The 17,964-nt window shown below is 44.8% G+C and overlaps 1 protein-coding gene across 1 annotated transcript; it reads left to right on the top strand.

The window, feature by feature from the left end:
* Positions 1-16,416: 16,416 nt before the first annotated feature.
* On the top strand, positions 16,417-17,679 carry LOC123054958 (zinc finger protein ZIC 2-like). Its single transcript, XM_044478848.1, has one exon. The coding sequence runs from the start codon at positions 16,583-16,585 to the stop codon at positions 17,060-17,062; it is 480 nt and encodes a 159-aa protein (XP_044334783.1). The 5' UTR covers positions 16,417-16,582; the 3' UTR covers positions 17,063-17,679.
* The last annotated feature ends 285 nt before the right edge of the window (positions 17,680-17,964 follow it).

Genomic DNA, 17,964 nt, shown 5'->3' with positions numbered 1-17,964 from the left:
GGTACACATCAATAACATGTATATCACATATACCTTTGTTCACCTTGCCATCCTTCTTATCCGCCAAATACTTGGGGCAGTTCCGCTTCCAGTGACCAGTCTGCTTGCAGTAGAAGCACTCAGTTTCAGGCTTAGGTCCAGGTTTGGGTTTCTTCTCTTGAGTAGCAACTTGCTTGTTGTTCTTTTTGAAGTTCCCCTTCTTCTTCCCTTTGCCCTTTTTCTTAAAACTAGTGGTCTTGTTGACCATCAACACTTGATGCTCCTTCTTGATTTCTACCTCCGCAGCTTTCAGCATTGCGAAGAGCTCGGGAATAGTCTTATTCATCCCTTGCATATTATAGTTCATCACGAAGCTCTTGTAGCTTGGTGGCAGTGATTGGAGAATTCTGTCAATGACGCAATCATCTGGAAGATTAACTCCCAATTGAATCAAGTGATTATTATACCCATACATTTTGAGTATATGCTCACTGACAGAACTGTTCTCCTCCATCTTGCAGCTATAGAACTTATTGGAGACTTCATATCTCTCAATCCGGGCATTTGCTTGAAATATTAACTTCAACTCCTGGAACATCTCATATGCTCCATGACGTTCAAAACATCGTTGAAGTACCGATTCTAAGCCGTAAAGCATGGCACACTGAACTATCGAGTAGTCATCAGCTTTGCTCTGCCAGACGTTCATAACATCTGGTGTTGCTCCAGCAGCAGGCCTGGCACCCAGCGGTGCTTCTAGGACGTAATTCTTCTGTGCAGCAATGAGGATAATCCTCAAGTTACGGACCCAGTCCGTGTAATTGCTACCATCATCTTTCAATTTTGCTTTCTCAAGGAACACATTAAAATTCAACGGAACAACAGCACGGGCCATCTATCTACAATCAAGCATAAACAAGCAAGATACTATCAGGTACTAAGTTTCATGATAAATTTAGGTTCAATTAATCATATTACTTAAAGAACTCCCACTTAGATAGACATCCCTCTAATCCTCTAAGTGATTACGTGATCCAAATCAACTAAACCATGTCCGATCATCACGTGAGATGGAGTAGTTTCATTGGTGAACATCACTATGTTGATCATATCTACTATATGATTCACGCTCGACCTTTCGGTCTCCGTGTTCCGAGGCCATATCTGTATATGCTTGGCTCGTCAAGTATAACCTGAGTATTCCGCGTGTGCAACTGTTTTGCATCCTTTGTATTTGAACGTAGAGCCTATCACACCCGATCATCACATGGTGTCTCAGCACGAAGAACTTTCGCAACGGTGCATACTTAGGGAGACCACTTCTTGATAATTAGTGAGAGATCATCTTATAATGCTACCGTCAATCAAAGCAAGATAAGATGCATAAAAGATAAACATCACATGCAATCAATATAAGTGATATGATATGGCCATCATCATCTTGTGCTTGTGATCTCCATCTTCGAAGCACCGTCGTGATCACCATCGTCACCGGCGCGACACCTTGATCTCCATCGTAGCATCGTTGTCGTCTCGCCAATCTTATGCTTCCACGACTATCGCTACCGCTTAGTGATAAAGTAAAGCATTACAGCGCGATTGCATTGCATACAATAAAGCGACAACCATATGGCTCCTGCCAAATGCCGATAACTCGGTTAAAAAACATGATCATCTCATACAATAAAATTTAGCATCATGTCTTGACCATACATCACAACATGCCCTGCAAAAACAAGTTAGACGTCCTCTACTTTGTTGTTGCAAGTTTTACGTGGCTGCTACGGGCTTAAGCAAGGACCAATCTTACCTACGCATCAAAACCACAACGATAGTTTGTCAAGTTGGTGCCGTTTTAACCTTCGCAAGGACCGGGCGTAGCCACACTCGGTTCAACTAAAGTTGGAGAAACTGTCACCCGCAAGCCACCTATGTGCAAAGCACGTCGGGAGAACCGGTCTCGCGTAAGCGTACGCATAATGTCGGTCCGGGCCGCTTTGTCCAACAATACCGCCGAACCAAAGTATGACATGCTGGTAAGCAGTATGACTTATATCGCCCACAACTCACTTGTGTTCTACTCATGCATATAACATCAACACATAAAACCTAGGCTCGGATGCCACTGTTGGGGAACGTAGTAATTTCAAAAATTTCCTACGCACACGCAAGATCATGGTGATGCATAGCAACGAGAGGGGAGAGTGTGATCTACGTACTCTTGTAGACCGACAACGGAAGCGTTAGCACAACGCGGTTGATGTAGTCGTACGTCTTCACGACCTGACCAATCAAGCACCGAAACTACGGCACCTCCGAGTTCTAGCACACGTTCAGCTCGATGACGATCCCCGGACTCCGATCCAGCAAAGTGTCAGGGAAGAGTTCCATCAGCACGACGACGTGGTGACGATCTTGATGTACTACCGTTGCAGGGCTTCGCCTAAGCACCGCTACAATATTATCGAGGATTATGGTGGAAGGGGGCACCGCACACGGCTAAGAATATGATCACGTGGATCAACTTGTGTGTCTAGGGGTGCCCCCTGCCCCCGTATATAAAGGATCAAGGGGGGGTGCGGCCGGCCAGGAGTAGGGCGCGCCAGGAGGAGTCCTACTCCCACCGGGAGTAGGATTCCCCCCCTTTCCAAGTTGGAATAGGATTCGGGAAGGGGGAAAGAGGAGAGAGAGAAGGAAGGGGGGGCGCCGCCCCCCTCTCCTTGTCCTATTCGAACTAGGGGGAGGGGCACGCGGCCCAGCCCTGGCCACCTCTCCTCGCTTCCACTAAAGCCCACTAAGGCCCATATACCTCCCGGGGGGTTCCGGTAACCTCCCGGTACTCCGGTAAAATCCCGATTTCACGCGAAACACTTCGGCTATCCAAATATAGGCTTCCAATATATCAATATTTATGTCTCGATCATTTCGAGACTCCTCATCATGTCCGTGATCACATCCGGGACTCCGAACAAACTTCGGTACATCAAAAAGCATAAACTCATAATATAACTGTCATCGAAACCTTAAGCGTGCGGACCCTACGGGTTCGAGAACAATGTAGACATGACCGAGACACGTCTCCGGTCAATAACCAATAGCGGAACCTGGATGCTCATATTGGCTCCCACATATTCTACGAAGATCTTTATCTGTCAGACCGCATAACAACATACGTTGTTCCCTTTGTCATCGGTATGTTACTTGCCCGAGATTCGATCGTCGGTATCTCAATACCTAGTTCAATCTCGTTACCGGCAAGTCTCTTTACTCGTTTCGTAATACATCATCTTGCAACTAACTCATTAGTTGTAATGCTTGCAAGGCTTATGTGATGTGCATTACCGAGAGGGCCCAGAGATACCTCTCCGACAATCGGAGTGACAAATCCTAATCTCGAAATACGCCAACCCGACATTTACCTTTGGAGACACCTGTAGAGCTCCTTTATAATCATCCAGTTACATTGTGATGTTTGGTAGCACACAAAGTGTTCCTCCGGTAAACGGGAGTTGCATAATCTCATAGTCATAGGAACATGTGTAAGTCATGAAGAAAGCAATAGAAACATACTAAACGATCGGGTGCTAAGCTAATGGAATGGGTCATGTCAATCACATCATTCTCCTAATGATGTGATCCCATTAATCAAATGACAACACATGTCTATGGCTAGGAAACATAACCATCTTTGATCAACGAGCTAGTCAAGTAGAGGCATACTAGTGACGTTTGGTTTGTCTATGTATTCACACAAGTATTATGTTTCCGGATAATACAATTCTAGCATGAATAATAAACATTTATCATGATATAAGGAAATAAAATAATAACATTATTATTGCCTCTAGGGCATATTTCCTTCAATGAGTATGCAGTAATCCGAAAGTTGTTCGGAGTCCCGGATGAGATCTTGGACGTCATGAGGAGTTCCAGAATGGTCCGGAGGTGAAGAATTATATATAGGAAGTGTAGTTTCAGCCATCGGGAAAGATTCGGGGTCACCGGTATTGTACCGGGACCACCGGATGGGTCCCGGGGGTCCACCGGGTGGGGCCACCCATCCCGGAGGGCCCCATGGCCTGAAGTGGGGAGGGGAACCAGCCCATAGTGGGCTGGTGCGCCCCCCCCCCCTTGGGCCCCCCTGCGCCTAGCGTTGGAAACCCTAGGGTGGGGGGCGCCTCCACTTGCCTTGGGGGGCACTCCACCCCCCTTGGCCGCCGCCCCCTAGGGAGATCCCATCTCCAGGCCGGCGCCCCCCCAGGGGGCCTATATAAAGGGGGAGGGAGGGCAGCCGCACCTCAAGTCTTGGCGCCTCCCTCTCCCCTGCTACACCTCTCCCTCTCGCAGAAGCTCGGCGAAGCCCTGCTGCAATCACTGCTGCATCCACCACCACGCCGTCGTGCTGCTGGATCTTCAACAACCTCTCCTCCCCCCTTGCTGGATCAAGAAGGAGGAGACTTCATCCGCTCCGTACGTGTGTTGAACGCGGAGGTGCCGTCCGTTCGGCACTTGGTCATCGGTGATTTGGATCACGGCGAGTACGACTCCATCATCCCCGTTCTCTTGAACGCTTCCGCTCGCAATCTACAAGGGTATGTAGATGCACTCTCCTCTCGTTGCTAGTTGACTCCATAGATTGATCTTGGTGAAACGTAGGAATTTTTTTTGTTTTCTGCAACGTTCCCCAACGGTGGCATCATGAGCTAGGTCTATGCGTAGTTACTATGCACGAGTAGAACACAAAGTAGTTGTGGGCGTCGATATTGTCAATTTGCTTGCCGTTACTAGTCTTATCTTGATTCGGCGGCATCGTGGGATGAAGCGGCCCGGACCAACCTTACACGTACGCTTACGTGAGACCGGTTCCACCGACTGACATGCACTAGTTGCATAAGGTGGCTGGTGGGTGTCTGTCTCTCCCACTTTAGTCAGATCGGATTCGATGAACAGGGTCCTTATGAAGGGTAAATAGAAATTGGAAATTCACGTTGTGGTTTTGGCGTAGGTAAGAAACGTTCTTGCTAGAAACCTATAGCAGCCACGTAAAAACTTGCAACAACAATTAGAGGACGTCTAACTTGTTTTTGCAGCAAGTGTTTTGTGATGTGATATGGCCAAAGATTGTGATGAATGATGAATGATATATGTGATGTATGAGATTGATCATGTTCTTGTAATAGGAATCACGACTTGCATGTCGATGAGTATGACAACCGGCAGGAGCCATAGGAGTTGTCTTTATTTTTTTGTATGACCTGCGTGTCATTGAGAAACGCCATGTAAATTACTTTACTTTATTGCTAAACGTGTTAGCCATAGTAGTAGAAGTAATAGTTGGCGAGCAACTTCATGGAGACACGATGATGGAGATCATTATGATGGAGATCATGGTGTCATGCCGGTGACAAGATGATCATGGAGCCCCAAGATGGAGATCAAAGGAGCTATATGATATTGGCCATATCATGTCACTATTATTTGATTGCATGTGGTGTTTATCATGTTTTTGCATCTTGTTTACTTAGAATGACGGTAGTAAATAAGATGATCCCTCATAATAATTTCAAGAAAGTGTTCCCCCTAACTGTGCACCGTTGCGACAGTTCGTTGTTTCGAAGCACCACGTGATGATCGGGTGTGATAGATTCCAACGTTCACATACAACGGGTGTAAGACAGATTTACACACGCAATACACTTAGGTTGACTTGACGAGCCTAGCATGTACAGACATGGCCTCGGAACACAAAAGACCAAAAGGTCGAGCATGAGTCGTATAGAAGATACGATCAACATGAAGATGTTCACCGATGTTGACTAGTCTGTCTCACGTGATGATCGGACACGGCCTAGTCAACTCGGATCATGTTATACTTAGATGACTAGAGGGATGTCTATCTAAGTGGGAGTTCATTGAATAATTTGATTAGATGAACTTAATTATCATGAACTTAGTCTAAAATCTTTACAATATGTCTTGTAGATCAAATGGCCAATGTTGTCCTCAACTTCAACGCGTTCCTAGTGAAAACCAAGCTGAAAGACGATGGCAGCAACTATACGGACTGGGTCCGGAACCTGAGGATCATCCTCATAGCTTCCAAGAAAGATTATGTCCTAGAAGCACCGCTAGGTGACGCACCCGTCCCACAGAACCAAGACGTTATGAACGCTTGGCAGACACATGCTGATGATTACTCCCTCGTTCAGTGCGGCATGCTTTACAGCTTAGAACCGGGGCTCCAAAAGTGTTTTGAGCGACACGGAGCATATGAGATGTTCGAAGAGCTGAAAATGGTTTTCCAAGCTCATGCCCGGGTCGAGAGATATGAAGTCTCCAACAAGTTCTTCAGCTATAAGATGGAGGAAAATAGTTCTGTCAGTGAGCACATACTCAAAATGTGTGGGTTGCATAACCGCTTGACTCAGCTGGGAGTTAATCTCCCGGATGACGCGGTCATTGACAGAATCCTTCAGTCGCTTCCACCGAGCTACAAGAGCTTTGTGATGAACTTCAATATGCAGGGGATGGAAAAGACCATTCCTGAAGTATTTGCAATGTTGAAATTAGCAGAGGTAGAAGTCAAAAAGGAACATCAAGTGTTGATGGTGAATAAAACCACTAAGTTCAAGAAAGGCAATGGTAAGAAGAACTTCAAGAAGGACGGCAAGGGAGTTGCCGCGCCCGGTAAGCAAGCTGCCGGGAAGAAGCCAAAGAATGGACCCAAGCCCGAGACTGAGTGTTTTTATTGCAAGGGAAGTGGTCACTAGAAGCGGAACTGCCCCAAATACTTAGCGGACAAGAAGGCCGGCATCACAAAAGGTATATGTGATATACATGTAATTGATGTGTACCTTACCAGTACTCGTAGTAGCTCCTGGGTATTTGATACCGGTGCGGTTGCTCACATTTGTAACTCAAAGCAAGAGCTGCAGAATAAGCGGAGACTGGCAAAGGACGAGGTGACGATGCGCGTCGGGAATGGTTCCAAGGTCGATGTGATCGCCGTCGGCACGCTACCTCTACATTTACCTACGGGATTAGTTTTAAACCTCAATAATTGTTATTTAGTGCCAGCTTTAAGCATGAACATTATATCAGGATCTTGTTTAATTCGAGATGGCTACTCATTTAAATCCGAGAATAATGGTTGTTCTATTTATATGAGAGATATGTTTTATGGTCATGCTCCGATGGTGAATGGTTTATTCTTAATGAATCTCGAGCGTAATGATACACATATTCATAGTGTGAATACCAAAAGATGTCAGGTTGACAATGATAGTCCCACATACTTGTGGCACTGCCGCCTTGGTCACATAGGTGTCAAACGCATGAAGAAGCTCCATGCAGATGGACTTTTAGAGTCTCTTGATTACGAATCATTTGACACGTGCGAACAATGCCTCATGGGTAAAATGACCAAGACTCCGTTCTCAGGAACAATGGAGCGAGCAACCAACTTATTGGAAATCATACATACTGATGTGTGCGGTCCAATGAGTGTTGAGGCTCGCGGTGGCTATCATTATGTTCTCACCCTCACTGATGACATGAGTAGATATGGGTATGTCTACTTAATGAAACACAAGTCTGAGACCTTTGAAAAGTTCAAGGAATTTCAGAGTGAGATTGAGAATCAACGTGACAGGAAAATCAAGTTCTTACGATCAGATCGTGGGGGAGAATACTTGAGTCACAAATTTGGCACACACTTAAGAAAATGTGGAATGGTTTCACAACTCACGCCGCCTGGAACACCTCAGCGTAATGGTGTGTCCGAACATCGTAATCGCACTCTATTAGATATGGTGCGATCTATGATGTCTCTTACCGATTTACCGCTATCATTTTGGGGCTATGCTTTAGAGACTGCCGCATTCACTTTAAATAGGGCTCCGTCGAAATCCGTTGAGACGACACCGTATGAATTATGGTTTGGGAAGAAACCTAAGCTGTCGTTTCTAAAAGTTTGGGGATGCGATGCTTATGTCAAGAAACTTCAACCTGAAAAGCTCGAACCCAAGTCGGCAAAATGCGTCTTCATAGGATACCCTAAAGAAACTGTTGGGTATACCTTCTACCTCAGATCTGAAGGCAAGATCTTTGTTGCCAAGAATGGGTCCTTTCTAGAGAAAGAGTTTCTCTCAAAAGAAATAAGTGGGAGGAAGGTAGAACTTGATGAAGTATTACCTCTTGAACCGGTAAGTGGCGCAGCTCAAGAAAATGTTCCTGAGGTGCCTGCACCGACTAGAGAGGAAGTTGATGATGATGATCATGAAACTTCAGATCAAGTTGCTACTGAACTTCGTAGGTCCACAAGGACACGTTCCGCACTAGAGTGGTACGGCAACCCTGTCTTGGAAATCATGTTGTTAGACAATAGTGAACCTTCGAACTATGAAGAAGCGATGGCGGGCCCGGATTCCGACAAATGGCTGGAAGCCATGAAATCCGAGATAGGATCCATGTATGAAAACGAAGTATGGACTTTGACTGACTTGCCCGTTCATCGGCGAGCCATAGAAAATAAATGGATCTTTAAGAAGAAGACATACGCGGATGGTAATGTGACCATCTATAAAGCTCGGCTTGTCGCTAAGGGTTATCGACAAGTTCAAGGGGTTGACTACGATGAGACTTTCTCACCCGTAGCGAAGCTGAAGTCCGTCCGAATCATGTTAGCAATTGCCTCATTCTATGATTATGAGATATGGCAAATGGACGTCAAAATGGCATTCCTTAATGGTTTCCTTAAGGAAGAATTGTATATGATGCAGCCGGAAGGTTTTGTCGATCCTAAGAATGCTGACAAGGTGTGCAAGCTCCAACGCTCGATTTATGGGCTGGTACAAGCATCTCGAAGTTGGAACATTCGCTTTGATGAGATGATCAAAGCGTTTGGGTTTATGCAGACTTATGGAGAAGACTGCATTTACAAGAAAGTGAGTGGGAGCTCTGTAGCATTTCTCATATTATATGTGGATGACATACTGTTGATGGGAAATGGTATAGAATTCTTGGAAAGCATAAAGGCCTATTTGAACAAGTGTTTTTCAATGAAGGACCTTGGAGAAGGTACTTATATATTAGGCATCAAGATCTATAGAGATAGATCGAGACGCCTCATTGGTCTTTCACAGAGTACGTACCTTGACAAGATATTGAAGAAGTTCAAAATGGATCAGTCAAAGAAGGGGTTCTTGCCTGTATTGCAAGGTACAAGATTGAGCATGGCTCAATGCGCGACCACGGCAGAAGATAGAGAAAAGATGAGTGTCGTCCCATATGCCTCGGCCATAGGGTCTATCATGTATGCTATGTTGTGTACCAGACCTGATGTAAACCTTGTTGTGAGTTTGGCAGCAAGGTACCAAAGTAATCCCGGCATGGAACACTGGTCAGTGGTCAAGAATATCCTGAAGTACCTGAAAAGGACCAAGGAAATGTTTCTCGTTTATGGAGGTGACGAAGAGCTCGTCGTAAAGGGTTACGTCGATGCTAGCTTCGACACAGATCTGGATGACTCTAAGTCACAAACCGGATACGTGTATATTTTGAGTGGTGGGGCAGTAAGCTGGTGCAGTTGCAAGCAAAGCGTTGTGGCGGGATCTACATGTGAGGCGGAGTACATGGCAGCCTCGGAGGCAGCACACGAAGCAGTCTGGGTGAAGGAGTTCATAACCGACCTAGGAGTCATACCCAATGCGTCGGGGCCGATGACTCTCTTCTGTGACAACACTGGAGCTATTGCCCTTGCCAAGGAGCCCAGGTTTCACAGGAAGACCAGGCATATCAAGCGTCGCTTCAACTCCATTCGTGAAAGTGTTCAAAATGGAGACATAGAAATTTGTAAAGTACATACGGACCTGAATGTAGCAGATCCGTTGACTAAACATCTCCCTAGAGCAAAACATGATCAACACCAGAATTCCATGGGTGTTCGATTCATCACAATGTAACTAGATGATTGACTCTAGTGCAAGTGGGAGACTGTTGGAAATATGCCCTAGAGGCAATAATAAAATGATTATTATATTTCCTTGTTCATGATAATTGTCTATTATTCATGCTATAATTGTATTATCCGGAAATCGTAATACATGTGTGAATACATAGACCACAATGTGTCCCTAGTGAGCCTCTAGTTGACTAGCTCGTTGATCAACAGATAGTCATGGTTTCCTGGCTATGGACATGGGGATGTCATTGATAACGGGATCACATCATTAGGAGAATGATGTGATGGACAAGACCCAATCCTAAGCTTAGCTCAAAGATCGTGTAGTTCGTTTGTTGTAGCTTTTCTGAATGTCAAGTATCATTTCCTTAGACCATGAGATTGTGCAACTCCCGGATACCGTAGGAGTGCTTTGGGTGTGCCAAACGTCACAACGTAACTGGGTGACTATAAAGGTACATTACAGGTGTCTCCGAAAGTGTCTGTTGGGTTGGCATGAATCGAGACTAGGATTTGTCACTCCGTATGACGGAGAGGTATCTCTGGGCCCACTCGGTAATGCATCATCATAATGAGCTCAATGTGATCAAGTGGTTGATCACGAGATCATGCATTACAGTACGAGTAAAGTGACTTGCCGGTAACGAGACTGAACAAGGTATTGGGATACCGATGATCGAGTCTCGGGCAAGTAACGTACTGATTGACAAAGGGAATTGAATACGGGATTGATTAAGTCCTCGACATCGTGGTTCATCCGATGAGATCATCGAGGAGCATGTGGGAGCCAACATGGGTATCCAGATCCCGCTGTTGGTTATTGGCCGGAGAGCCGTCTCGGTCATGTCTTCGTGTCTCCCGAACCCGTAGGGTCTACATACTTAAGGTTCGGTGACGCTAGGGTTGTAGAGATATGAGTATGCAGTAATCCGAAAGTTGTTCGGAGTCCCGGATGAGATCTTGGACGTCACGAGGAGTTCCGGAATGGTCCGGAGGTGAAGAATTATATATAGGAAGTGTAGTTTCGGCCATCGGGAAAGATTCGGGGTCACCGGTATTGTACGGGGACCACTGGATGGGCCCCGGGGGTCCACCGGGTGGGGCCACCCATCCCGGAGGGACCCATGGGCTGAAGTGGGGAGGGGAACCAGCCCATAGTGGGCTGGTGCGCCCCCCCCCCTTGGGCCCTCCTGCGCCTAGGGTTGGATACCCTAGGGTGGGGGGCGCCTCCACTTGCCTTGGGGGGCACTCCACCCCCCTTGGCCGCCGCCCCCTTGGGAGATCCCATCTCCAGGGCCACCCCCCCAGGGGGCCTATATAAAGGGGGGAGGGAGGGCAGCTGCACCTCAAGTCTTGGCGCCTCCCTCTCCCCTGCTACACCTCTCCCTCTCGCAGAAGCTCGGCGAAGCCCTGCTGCGATCACTGCTGCATCCACCACCACGCCGTCGTGCTGCTGGATCTTCATCAACCTCTCCTTCCCCCTTGCTGGATCAAGAAGGAGGAGACGTCATCCGCTCCGTACGTGTGTTGAACGCGGAGGTGTCGTCCATTCGGCACTTGGTCATCGGTGATTTGGATCACAGCGAGTACGACTCCATCATCCCCGTTCTCTTGAACACTTCCACTCGCGATCTACAAGGGTATGTAGATGCACTCTCCTCTCGTTGCTAGTTGACTCCATAGATTGATCTTGGTGAAACGTAGGAATTTTTTTTGTTTTCTGCAACGTTCCCCAACAGATATGAGATGCATGACAAAGACAAAACACACGGAGGCAAAAACCCAACAACGATGAAATAAAATAACTTAGTGCCGGAAACGGCAAGAGTTGGAATACAATTAAGGTAAATTACATATGGGGTGTTACAAGATTAAAGTAACAACAGAGAAAAGAATTCAATTGCTTTATTTACGCAATCTCATACAATACGAGAAAATGTAGGAAATACAAAAAAGAGTGCTTGCAGAGGGTAAACATGCAAAGAAACCGAGCAAAAGGGTGAAATAGTTCAGCCATGACTGCAACAGATGATGACTACTTTGTCATTGAAGATGAAGAATGTTATAGTATTTGTTCGTGATGATGCCATGAGTTTGGTTGTGAATTTAGGTGCATCCTTTCATATCACATCACACAAAGATTATTTTACATCATCCACAAAGTGGCATTACTGGTCAAGTGATGATGGCAAACAATGGTTCGACAACAATTGTTGGCAAGTGCTCTATAATAATTGAGACAAACACAGGTTGCGCGTCGGTGCCTGATGGTGTGAGGCATTTTCTCGACATAAGGCTGAATCTTTTATTTGTGGGAAAGCTTGACGATGTTAAACATCTTGGTTATTTCGGTGAAGTAAAATGGAAACTCACCAAAGGCTCTTTGATTGCGGCTTGAGAAAGTAAGCAAGACTTCCTGCATGTGACTAAAACCAAGTTGTGCGATAAAATGTTGAACATTGGTGAGAAAGACACTTTAGTTGACTTGCGGTAGAAGAGGTAGAAGAGAACGACGATGAAGAATTTTTTGTATAGGTAAAGTTTTTACTGTTTTCTTATTTGTGTTGCTATAATTTTAGGTTTTTGCTCCTATGCTTAAGGTTTTCAGTAGTAATTTTAGTATCTCCAAGAATGGAAGTTAGCTAAAAATAGGTAAGAACAACTTTTTTGCTTCTTCCTCTTCATCATCATCTTTGTTGTTGTTGTTGTTGTTGTTGTTGTTGTTGTTGTTGTGTTTTTAACCTTCAAAGATAACTATGGTTTTCCTTCAAGCACGTTGAGGAAAAATAAATTGTATACTTGAAAAGGGTCAAGGTGAAAGGGAGAGCAAGCCTACTGCTAACCCACTGCTTTATTGTTCATTTCATCCAAACTATGATTTTGTATATTCTTGAGCATTTATTACTTAATTTTATATCTATGCAATCAAAAGCTTAAATGTGCCTTTATTTGCATATCCAAAGATATATGATGTTGCCAACTTGCTCAATGTACCTTTTTCCCGCGGTGGCATGCGTTCTACATTGCATTGGCTTGGACTTACATTCTGCTCAATGTTTATAGAATGATTTATGTTAATTCTTGCATCAGCTATGCCATTTTCAAGCCACATGCATATCCAACACTTAAAATTATGGTAGAATCAAAATTCATTAACTCTAAGAAAGTGAGTTGTTCTGGTGCTCACTTGCAGGCCGATGCCGAGGCCCAACGTGACGTATGAAACTGGGCCATCCGCTGGCTTGAGGCAAGTCGTGTTTAAAGAAAACCATAAAAGCAAAAAATGATTGGTTTTCTAGTGCCAAATGCTATTCGGCGCCTTCAGCGCCCTTTTCTTCAGATCCCGCAAACGGGCGCACACCCCTCTCCACCGCGATGGGCCGTCCCGTTTCAGTTTTTTCCTGTTTCAAAACTGCAAAAACACGAGATGAGTTGTAATTTGAACCCGCGACATCCGAGGGCAATGTAAGACGCGATAACCATCTTGCTGCGATTTGGTACATGTTTTCCCCTCTCTTTTTCCTTTGATTCTTTTTCTTTTCTTTCCTTTTTTTCTTCGTCACCTTTTTTATTTTTACAAATTAACGATTTTGTTTCTAAAAAATAGATAAAGTTTTTCCCAACACCCATGAACTTTTGCCAAATTTATGACCTTTTTCAAAATCGATGAACATTTTTTGAATTCGTGATTCTTTTTGAAAAATTGATAAACCTTTTTCAGATTCATGAACTTTTTTGAAAAATTGATAAAACTTTTTCAAATTGGCAAACCTTTTCAAATTCGTGATTTTTTTCAAAATTGATGAAGTTTTTTTTTCAAATTGATGAAAATTTTCAAGTTCATGAACTTTCTCCAAAATTGATGATTTATTTTTGAATTTGTGAACTATTTTTTCAAAATTGAGAAATTTTAAAAAAAATTGATGAACTTTTTTAAAAAATTGGCAAACTTTTATAAAATTCGATGAACTTTTGTAATTTGTGAACTCTTTTTCAAAATCGTTGAACTTATGCAAATTTGATGAATTTGTGTCAAAATCGATGGACTTTTCTATTTTATGATTTTTAAAATTGATTAACCCCTTTTCAAATTTATGAACTTTTTCAAAATCGATGAACCTTTTTTCTAAATCGATGAGCTTTCGGAAAGTTCCAAACTTTTTCAAAACCGATAATTTTTTTTTCAGTTTGTATGAACCTTTTTAAATATGTGAACTTTCTTCAAGTTCGCGTTTTATTTTCTATTAATTCTTTTTCACTTTTATCATAATATAATACGCATAGTAAGCTGGGTATATATATATCCTAGTACATGTTAATGTAATACTAAAAAAGGGTCATATACGGTTTTTGCCCTCCAAAGTGACAATAGAATGAGTTGGGGTAGTGGTTGTTGTCTTGGTTACGGAGGTTACGAGCCGATTAACTTTTTTCTCCTCATCAGGTTTGTTGGGCCGGCCCTCTATGCGTTCTGCACAGGCGCGAGTAGCAGTAACCGGCGCAGAGGGCGCTGACGAGGAGGTCTCGTTTCTACTTTTATTTCTAATTTGCTATGAGGGAGAAACTAACTAAAGAGTGCTCGTTCCCGACCTCCCAAGGGACACTTGAGGATGGGTTGGCGCGCTCTCAGCCGCCGTCATGTGTTAGGCTTTGGGTGCTTCATTCGATTTTTTTCGCACGTGTTTTTGCCTTTTTAGATGGGTTTTCTCAGGTTTTTCGGCTTTTCGGTTTTCAACGGTCTTCCTTATCTTTTGGACCAATTTTTTTTTAAAAAAATTACACGGGAAAACACATTCTTTTTCTTTTCCGTGAGAGGCATGGTTTTGTTTCAACGAGAGGCATGGTTTTACTTCCGCGAAAGGCACAACCGTACCTCTTGAAAATGGGGAAAAAATGTGATTTCTTTTTTTCACGAGAGGCACGAGGCATGGTTTTGCTTCCACAAGAGGCACAACCGCGTCTCTCGGAAACGAAAAAAAACATATTTTCTTTTTTTTTCTTCCGCAAGAGTATAGTTTGCTTTCGCTTGAGGCATGGTTTTGCTTCCGCGAGAGGCATGGTCGTGCTCTCATAAATGGCTTCCGGAAAGAGAGAAAAACATGCTTCTGGTCCGTTTTTTTTGTGAAAAAAAAGTTCGTCAAAACCTAACAACATGAGATCTAGTTTTGAGGATCTCTACGCGAGAAATCCAATGGTGAAAACAATTCAAGATTTGGACGCACGGTTTAAGAGGTAAACCGTTTTGAATAAACGGATCTACAAAAAAAAGGCAAACTCCCAGTCACTTGTCGCAACCTGGGGAGATGAAAGTTATGTTTGGAATGAGTACTCTTAATTAGCGATTTCATTGCTTATGACATGGCTGCCAGACGGAAAGCGGCCTGGATAAAATTGCTATTTGACCCATAGAACAAAAGCATCGCTAGTTTGGTACTCCCTTCGTCTCAAATTACTCATTTTTTTAGATATGGATGTATCTAACACATATATTAAAAATCTAAGAAAATTAATTTAGGATGAAGGTAACACAATTTAATACCACTTTGAATAGCCACTGACGAAAGTTTTGTGGGGTCAGACGAATCGTTATATACATGGTTGGACGAACCGAAAAATCAGAAAAATATATCTCTCTTTATTTTTTTGTTAATTTATTTTAATACAATATAAACATAGACGCTCATAAATACATACACACACAACACATGCATGTACATTCTATCTGTACAAGACCTTGGAAAGACTGAGTCGACACAACTTATTAATCATATTGACATTGACAAAGTTGTCACATACGTCTTTGTAGTCAATAGAAACGTCTCCTTCTACTAAAATAAGAATAAAATAAGGGAAATGCTAATAATCAACCGGCGGATCACTCGGTCGCATCCACCGCTGTTCCAATCGCCATGCGTCTTTCTTCACGCCACACTTAGTCTTATCTCCTTGGCTTAGAAGCGCTGTGTGTTCGCTGCAGTGAATTATCACCCAAGGTGTTTTTTGCAACCCATGTTGTGTTACAATGAGGTTCTGCAACAGGATCTATGTTGCAAAAAAAAATTTGAATTTTCTTTTCACAACAGGACCTCTATTGCAAAAACATTATGTAACAGGACCACTGTTGCAAAAATTTCTGCAACATGAGCTTTGTTGTAAAAATTTCCGTAACATGACATCTGTTGCGAAAGTTTTCGCAACATCGTGGTTGTTGCAATTGTAAGAACACGTCTGGGTCATAGATTGACACTAGATCTAACGGTTGCCGAGCCGGCGGATATTTTTTAAAAATCCGCCGGCCGACGCCTAACGTCCCCCATAAAATAAAACAAAATTAGGTAGAGATTGTGACACATTGCGTTCTTGTGCACGTTAGCAGCCGGGGCATTTTGGCCGTTCGCCCCTCCGTGGACCGCAGCGAACGAACCCCTGTCAACGATCGTGAGCCTGATCCCAAGCAGTGGAAGTGTCGAACCCTCGGCACCGACCGGCCGTGCGCCCTCCTCCTTCCGTGTCCGCGCGTCGCCTTGGCAGTCACAACACGTGAAAACCAAACCCCACACGGCAGCCGCGAGCCCACGTTCCCCCCCACCCTGGATCGCCTGCCTTCCTCCACACACAACCCTAGCCCGCCAGCCACCAACCATGGAGATCTCAGCCGCCACGGCCACGGCCGGCTCTTCCCCGCCAGCCAAGCCGGTGCTCCTCCGCCCCCACGCCACCTCCTCCGCTACCACCACCATCAGCCGCCGCGCCTCCGCCTCCGCCTCTACCACCGTCCGCCGCCGTCGCGCGCGCACCCGCCGTTCCAAGACCATCTCCGGCGCGGGCGGCGATGACGGGGAGGGCCCTTTCGGACCCGGAAGTGGCGGGAGCGGCGGCGGCGGCGGCGGCGGCGGCGGGTGGAACCATGGTTTCGGGTCCGGATCTGGTCAAGGCTGGGACTCATCGGAGCCCGACGTCCCCACGCCCCGCCGATCGGCGGCGGAGGTGGCGCTCGGCGTGATCTACGAGCTCATGTGCCTCATCGCGCTCTCCAACTGCACCCAGTTTGCCGTGCGGAGGCTCGCGGGGCTTCTCGCCGCCCGCGTCGCCGCGCTGCGCTTCGTCCCCAGAGTCTGCTGAGGTGGGGATCCTCTCGGACGGTTCAGTCTCCTACTGCCCGGTCTCTCCCCTGATGTAGGATCTGCTTCCTCTACCCGAATTCTGCTTGTGTATATATGTGTGTGCCTGTGAATTTAGGGGTTGGGGGGCTAGGATCCTTGTTCCTTGCTGATTGCTTCTGGCGATCCGTGGAAACAAATTCGTCGAATTGAAATGGAAGAACATATGAACAAGACCTTCTATTTTCTTGGACTAGCACCGATTGCTTAGTGCAAATTATACAGAAAGTTATTTGATGCAAGCAATTGATACTTGTTTGGAAAAATGTTTGTGGCTATATCTGGTCACTTGCATGGTCGAAACTGTAAACCGTGCAGCAAGTGGAAAGGTATAATGTCACGGTAATACACTTAAAAAAAGGTATAATGTAACGGTATAAACCAAGAATTATAGTGGTGCCACTGGACTGTAATGTTTTTCTTTTAAGTGGCCCAGTAGATGACTAATTTCTCCTAAATGTGTGATTTGGTACATGATTGGCAACGATTGAGAAAAAGTTTGTTCGGCTTAGCTGTAAGTTAAACTGTATGTATAAAGAACGACTGCCTAATTTATGAATGAAATCTATGTTTAATGAATTTCAGTTGCAAAATAAGACAGTACTAGTGATTTTTAGCTGCAAAATTTGACAACTGGCAATGTTAAAAGGTTGACGAATGACAATGTTATTAGATTGATCAATGCCAATGTTTCCAATTATACAAATGACAATATACCCAATATGACGGAGCGGTATAGGGTTTCGTGAAGATGGCTCCTCCCACCTCCTCTCCTCTCCTCCCCTCCCCTCCCTTCCACCTGCCCTCCACCACACACCACTCAGCCATGGAGATTTCTGATCTAGTTGATCTAGACGATCATGG

Source organism: Triticum aestivum, chromosome 1A (assembly GCF_018294505.1).
Source record: "Triticum aestivum cultivar Chinese Spring chromosome 1A, IWGSC CS RefSeq v2.1, whole genome shotgun sequence".
Taxonomy (NCBI): domain Eukaryota; kingdom Viridiplantae; phylum Streptophyta; class Magnoliopsida; order Poales; family Poaceae; genus Triticum; species Triticum aestivum.
The sequence above is the reverse complement of the archived record's forward strand: the minus strand, read 5'-3'. Positions and strand labels throughout refer to the sequence as shown.